The sequence below is a fragment of the Eimeria acervulina genome, genomic scaffold (assembly GCF_000499425.1).
Source record: "Eimeria acervulina Houghton genomic scaffold, Eah_scaff130, whole genome shotgun sequence".
NCBI classification, from domain to species: domain Eukaryota; phylum Apicomplexa; class Conoidasida; order Eucoccidiorida; family Eimeriidae; genus Eimeria; species Eimeria acervulina.
This window is the reverse complement of record NW_013550292.1, coordinates 38,453-45,686: the sequence shown is the minus strand read 5'-3', so window position 1 is coordinate 45,686 and position 7,234 is coordinate 38,453. Positions and strand designations below refer to the sequence as shown.

At 42.8% G+C, this 7,234-nt stretch overlaps 2 protein-coding genes across 2 annotated transcripts in view; both read right to left on the bottom strand.

Moving 5' to 3' along the window:
• Positions 1 to 2,103, bottom strand: part of EAH_00019430 (origin recognition complex 1 protein, putative) — a gene marked incomplete at both ends in the record, with an annotated part of 9,672 nt that extends 7,569 nt beyond the window's left edge. Inside the window, 3 exons of the mRNA XM_013397318.1 lie at positions 735 to 1,444; positions 1,607 to 1,940; positions 2,050 to 2,103. Coding sequence (XP_013252772.1) covers positions 735 to 1,444; positions 1,607 to 1,940; positions 2,050 to 2,103 — 1,098 coding nt within the window. The remainder of the gene's footprint in view (positions 1 to 734; positions 1,445 to 1,606; positions 1,941 to 2,049) is intronic.
• Positions 2,104 to 4,326: 2,223 nt separating this feature from the next.
• On the bottom strand, positions 4,327 to 5,133 carry EAH_00019420 (ADP/ATP carrier, putative; the record flags this gene model as incomplete). The annotated part of the gene is made up of 1 exon (XM_013397317.1): positions 4,327 to 5,133. One exon carries the CDS (start codon positions 5,131 to 5,133, stop codon positions 4,327 to 4,329), a length of 807 nt encoding a protein of 268 aa, XP_013252771.1.
• Positions 5,134 to 7,234: the final 2,101 nt, after the last annotated feature.

Genomic DNA, 7,234 nt, shown 5'->3' with positions numbered 1-7,234 from the left:
CCCCACACACAAGCTGAAGCCATCAGCAGCAGCAATAATCCTGCTGCTGCTGCTGCTGCTCCTGCTGCTGGACCCGCTGCTGCAGTGTCGCTGCCTCCCGAAGCCCGCCAAATGCAGCAGCAGCAGCAGCAGCAATAGCAGAAGCACTAGAAGCAGCAACCCTAGTAGTAGCAGCAGCAGCAGTAGAAACGGAACTAGTAGCAGCAGCAACAGCAGCAACAGCAGCAGCAACAACAGCAGCAGCAGCAACAGCAGCAGCAGCGCGACCTGCTGCCTGCGATCATCAAGGTATTCTCTCGGCAGCAGCATATTTGTTTTGCTGCAGTAAAAGCGGGTGAGGAGACAGAGTGGAGGTTGATATTCTTCTGTCTCCTCCTCCTGCTGCTCTTCCTGCTGCTGCTGCTGCTGCTGCTGCAGTGTCTCCTCCTGCTGCTGTCTCCTTCTCTTTTCTTCATTATATGCAGCAGCAGAGAAAAACACCAAAACTTCTTCGTCCAGACGCTCCGCGGGGATGCAGTCGCACTAAAATAAATAAACAAATAAATTAATTAATTAATTAATTAATTAATTAAATATTCTCAGTGTGCAGCAGCAAACACTATAGCATCAGCAGCAGTAGCAACAGAAGCAGCAAAGCAAAAGCAGCAGCAGCAAAAGCAGGAAGGGCAACAACAGCAGCAACAGCAGCAGCATCAACAGCAGCAGCAACAGCAGCAGCAACAGCAGCAACAGACCTCATCAGATTCTGCATATTCATCTTCTCCTAGGAGACACTTCTTAGCTGAGGAGACGCCAAATTGCTGCAGGTCCTCCGCATCATAAACCCATCGAACTTCAAACATAATAGGGGTCAAAGGGGGCCCCTCATCTCCTTCCGAGGGGCCCCCAGGGGGCCCCCCAAATCCACCTGAGGGGCCCCCAGGGGCCCCCCTACCCCTAGCATCAGAGGGGCCCCCAGGGGGCCCCCCCTTTGCAGCTGAGGGGCCCCCAGGGGGGCCCCTCCCTCTTCGCCTCCTCCTATCAGTACCCTCAGGGGCCCCTTGGGGGGCCCCTGAGGGTATTAATGAAGAGGAAGTGAAGGAAGCAGCTTCGGCTGAGGTGGGTGGATTAAAGTTTGGAGGGGCCTCCTGTAATAACAAACACTCATCATAAGAGTTTAGTCTTGCTGCTGCTGCTGCTCCTGCTGTCTGTTGTTTTGCTGCTGTTGCTGGTGCTTCTGCTGCTACTGCTACTCCTGCTACTCCTGCTCTTTCTGATGCGGCTGCTACTGCTCTGTCTGCTGCTTCTGCTGCTGCTGCTGTTGTTTGTGCTGTTTCTGCTACTGCTACTGCTCTTGCTACTGCTGCTACTGCTCTTTCTGCTGCTGCTGCTACTGCTGCTGCTGCTGCTGCTGCTGCTGCTGCTTCTGCTGCTGCAGGCACCTGGTATATCGCCATAACTTGAGCTGCAGAACCCCACAACAACAAAAGCGAAGAAAAAGAAAGTAAAAGACAGCAGCAAACAAAAACAAGCAAATAGCAGTGACGAGCTCAGCAGCAGCAGCAACAGCAGCACTTGCAGCAGCAGCAACAGCAATAAATAAATAATTAAATAATATGTCTCTCACCAAATCTGTACTGCAGCAGAGACGAATTGCTGCGCAGTCGGCTGGCGAGAATATCCACAAAGTCCCCTACTTTAATCGTCGTGCTGCTGCTGCTGCTGCTGCTGCTGCTGCTGCTGCTGCTGCTGCTGCTGCTGCTAACCTCTGTTACGGTGTACGTGGAGTAGAAAATAAGCCCCTCTTCATATGCTACGAAGCCGCATGCAGAGCCAACCACATCTGCTTCCTCATCTTCAACAGCTGAAGACTTCTCAGTAGCCCTTCTGCTGCTGCTGCTGCTGCTGCTGCTGCGGCTGCTGCGGCAAGCGGCGGCCTTCGCGCCGCCCCTTCGGCCCCTCTGCGTACACCCAACCACAAAAGCACCAGCGAACCAGCTAGCTAGCTAGCTGTCTAGCTTCCTAGCTAGCTAGCTAGCTAGCTAGCTAGCTAGCTGATTCACACGCAACCTCTGCAGAGAAAGCTGTGCCTCCACTCAGCGAAGTCTTTGGGCTTCCTCTCATCCAACGCCTATAGCTAGCTAGCTAGCTAGCTAGCTAGCTAGCTACATATCTAGCTAGCTAGCTATTTAGCTAGCTGGGGAGAGGGAAGGGGCCTAGCAAACCTTTGTCTTTGAAGAATTATGCTCTGCCTCTAATAAGCGAGGGCTGCGGCGCTGAGGGTTTGTTATGCTTGTTGAGGTGCCTATACACCCCAAACCCTTGCCCCCGCGGCCGCAGCCGCGAGAACGAACACCCCGCGTCCGGTACGGCATCCACTCTAAACCCTAAACCCTAAACCCTAAACACTAAACAATAAACCCTAAACCCTAAAGCCTTCGGCAGGGGCAACCCCTGCGAGGCTCCTAAGCCTCCACACTCTCAGGGATACAGCCACAGCAATCGAAGTCCTGGCTCGAACCTTAAAACTCTAAACCCTAAACCCTAAACCCTAAAGTAAACCCTTGGCGGTGCCTTGCGATGCTTCTAGGGTTTAGGGTTTAGGGTCTGTGGGGAGGGGTTAGAGCGCTGGTGGTTTAATTCAAATAAAAAAGAGACAAACAATCAAAAAGACAATGTGAAAAGACAACACTAAACCTCTGCTCACTGTTGGGGGTGGTTAGGGTTTAGGGTTTAGGGTTTAGGGTTTAGGGTCCTTCAGCACCCCTTATCCCAAGGCTCTTTCAGAGTATTTATATAAATGAATACGACAAATAAAACAAAAAAAGATATTTAGTTTTTTATTTTAACTTTAAATGAAAACAATAAACATGTTGTGCAGTGGGGCTGGTTGGTGGCTGCTGCTGCTGCTGCAGCAGCAGCAGCAGCAGCAGCTGGTGTTGTTGCTGCTGCAGCAGCTTCGGGTGTCTGGACAGCCCTATTATTTTATATTTTTCTCTTGAAATTTATATTAATTGTAGAAAAACAAAATTTTTTAAACTTCTAACAGCAGAAGAAGCTGCGAAGACACCCGACAGCTGCATGCCTTGCCCTTGTCTAACTTTAGTTTTTTTTAGTTTTTATTTTTATTTATTTAATTGTTTTATCGATTGAAGCATATATTTAGGGTTAAAGATAACGCTAGATATTGCCTTAATGATTTTTTATCTCCCTATACACCCCAACATTCACCCCACACATCTAATTGTGAAGACAAACATTTTTACTAGGGTCTTAAAGATGAGGGTTTAGGGTTTACAGCTGGCGATTAAGGGTTTAGAGTCGAGGGTTTAGGGTTTACAGTTGGCGGTTTAGGGTTTAGAGTCGAGGGTTTAGGGTTTACTTCCCCTCCCTCCACCACCCGGGACGTAGACAAGCCCTCCAGAAGCACCAGCTAGTTAGACAGCTAGCTAGCTAGCTATCTCGCTAGTTAATTGGCTAGCTAGCTAGCTAGCTAGCTAGCTAGCTTCCTAGTATGCTAGGGTTTAGGTAGCTAGCTAGTTCGTTAGTAAGCAAGGCAGCTGGCTGGCTAAATACTTTTTTATCTATCTATCTAGCTAGCTAGCTAGATAGCTAGATAAGTGGCTGGCTAGCTAACCCTAAACCCTAAACCCTAAACCCTAAACCCTAGGTTATATGTCTTCTACGTCTACCTCGGTGCAGTGTTTGTCTTTTGTTAGGGTTTAGGGTTTGTGAGGCACCCAAGAGGACCGGTTAAAAGGTGCGTATGAAATCTAAACCCTAAACCCTTAAAACCCTAAACCGTCTAAACCCTAAGCCCACTAAACCCTAATCCCTCCAAACCTCTAAACCTCAACCCCCCAAACCCTAATCCCTCCAAACCCTAAACCCTCTAAATCCTCTAAACCCTCTATACCCTAGACCTCCTAACCCTAAACTTTCTAAACCCTAAACCCTAAACCCTCTAAACGAGCTAAACCCCAAGCCTGAACCCTAAGACCTGAAACCCTAAACCCTAAACCCTAAGACCTTCAAAAACCCACTAAACCCTATCCCCTGCAAGTAATCCTTCAAACCCTAAACCCTAAACCCTAAACCCTAAACCCCAAACTCTCCCAATCGATATTTGTTGGTAGTGCACAATCTGAGTGTTTTTTAATATGAAAAAGTTGTTGCGTCTCAACCAGCAGCAGCAGCGGCAGCAGCAGCAGCAGCAGCAGCAGCAGCAGCATGCCTAAAGAACGCTGCGCCCACGCTGGTGCATAGACACAAGAATAATAATAATAATAATAATAGATTATAAGGATAATAATATAATAATAATAGTAATAATAATAAGAATAAGAATTAGATAAGCAGCCGCTGAAACTCATCATAGAAGACTAATACTAAAGCTGCACCTGCACCTCTTAATACATTCGCCCAGGCACCTTTAAAGAAACCCTTAGAACCCTCTTGTTGATATATCTTCCTCCAGCAATCAAGTGTAGATTTATATTGAATCTCTTCAGTTGTTTTTCTACCGGCCATGAGCATCATACGTCTTCTAACAGTATCAAAAGGATAAGATACAACCCCTGCTGCAGCTGTAACAGTTTGTGCTATAACCCACTTGAATAATATATTTTGTTTTTCTCCTTGAACAAATAGCATTGCTTTTGCTGTATCATATAGACCGAAGTAAGCCCCTCTATAAACAATAATACCCTGTACAGACACCCCAAAGCCCTGATAAAGAGAGAGAAACCCTGTTCTTCTTGAGACTTTCTTTATACAATCTCCTAATCCTAAAAACTCTCGAGCTGAGCCCTTACCGACATCAGAAGCTAATCTTGTACGAGCAAAATCTAGAGGATATACAACAGTAAGAGAAGCAGCACCTGCAAGACCCCCTGATAATACATTAGTCAGAAAGAACTTAAAGAACTCTTCATTCTGATTATACTTCGGAAATATCTTCTTAAAAGTATCTTTAAAAGTAAAATTAAATGCTTGTGTCGGGAAGTATCTTATAACATTTGCTAGGTTGCCCCTCCAGAGAGAGTATACACCTTGTTCTTTACAGACTCGTGAGAAGCAATTTATTATACCGCTATAACGAGGTGTATGACCATCTCTTATCGCGGGTATTGAGTCTTGAGTTTGAATAAGCATCTTCACTCTCTCTACTGGTGCTACAATTGTCTTCGACACACCTGCAGAGACACCCCCTGCAATAAAGTTCTTCGCAGCATCTATCAAAGGATTATTATCTCTTCTTTTCTCTTCTTTACCCGTCATCTTCAGGTGTATGTATCTGTAGATATATAATATATATATATATATATGTGTTTAGAGGTATATATACATATATATATATATATGTATATATATATGTATATATGTAGATAAATATATAGATAAGGATATATATGTTTGTATATATCACATACAGTTTTACTTATAATAATTTATTTAACAATGTTATTATACTCCTCTTCAGCTGACTTGCGTTCCAGTTCCTCCTGCTGCTGCTGCTGCTGCTGCTGTTGCTGTTGTTGTTGCTGCTGCTGCTGCTGCTGAAGAAGAACGTCAGCAGCAGCTGCTGCTGATGTTGTGAATAAACGTAAAACAAACAAACAAACAAACAAACAAAAAGAAGAAAAAGAAACAACACAAATCTAAAAAAAGAGAGCAAACAAACCCATGTCTTTCTTCTGCAGCAAAACGTTTATGAAAAGACAGACAGACAGATACACCTCATCATGGCTGCTGCTGCTGCTGCTGCTGCAGCAGCAGCAGTTGGGGCTTTTCGCTGCTGCTGCAGCTTACTGCCTCCTGTCTAGCTGGCGAGCAGCAACAAGTAAAGCATTAAAATATAATTTGTTTATATTTCTTACTTAGTTTCTTTGTTTTAAGTGTACAAACAACAAACTCTATCTACTTTTGCTGCTGCTTCCGCCGCCTTTATCTATTTTTTCTTTGCTTTTGTTTGCTTCTGCATATTTATATTATTTTCTAATGCGCTTAGGGTTAATAAGACACACTTCAGCAGCAATTCCTTTAAGTCTTGCTTCCAGCAGCAGCAGCAGCAGCAGCAGCAGCAGATTAATCTCACGTGGTGTGCTGTCTTGCGTGTCTGCTGCTGCGCTGACACCGCGTACTGCTGCTGCTCCTGCTGCTGCTGCTACTGCTGTAGCTGCTGCAGCTGCTGCTCTCCTGCTGCTGGTACTGCAGCAGCAGGTATATCTTTATTATATATATTTTTATATTATAAATTGCTTAAAAAGAAGATGTGGATGTTCTCTGCTTGGCGAAGCACTCCAGCAGCCGGAGGAGATTTAGATTTATCATCGGTAGATTTCTACAGTTTGCATGCACAGACAGCAGAAGGTAAAGAAAAACAAATGAGTGATTATAAAGGTAAAGTACTTTTAATTACAAATACTGCAACCAAATGTGGATATACACCCCAACACTTAAAAGAATTCAAAGACCTCAAAGATAAGTACGGCGAAGACGGCTTTGAGGTCAGTATATTAATTAATTAATTAATTAATTAATTAATTATTAATTAATATTTAAATAAATAAATGTAAATAAATAAATAAATAGTTAAAGATGAATATATATATATATATATATGTAGACAGTCAGCGCGCATGCGCATACCCAGAGAGAGGGAGAAGAAAACAAACAAACAATTAAATAAACAAATTAATTAATTAATTAATTAATTAATTAACAAATTAATTAATTAATTAATTAATTAACATGGTTAAACGCACGGATACAGATAGAAGTGAAGGTGTATTTGTAGTTTTTTATATCTCTCTTATGGTGAAGATATCAAAAGTAATAATCAGCAGCTTCTTCTTCTTTACTTCTTTTTGCGTGCATGCATTATATTTGTTTGATGATATATGCACCCTGTTTATGCGTATATATGTACATATATATATATGCATTATATAGTATTAGGTATATATATACATATATATAAAATATATATATATATACCTAATACATATACATATTCATATACACATCCATACATATATACATATATACATATGAACATATATATATATATATACTTATTTATTTATTTATTTATTTAATTTATATATTTATATATTTATATATTTATTTATTTTGCGTTAATGCTCAGATATTGGCTTTTCCTACCTTACAATTTAAGCAGCAAGAAGAGAAGGACGCCGCGACGATGTGTTTAATGTATAAAAAATATAATTTTAACTTCGATTTGTTTGCG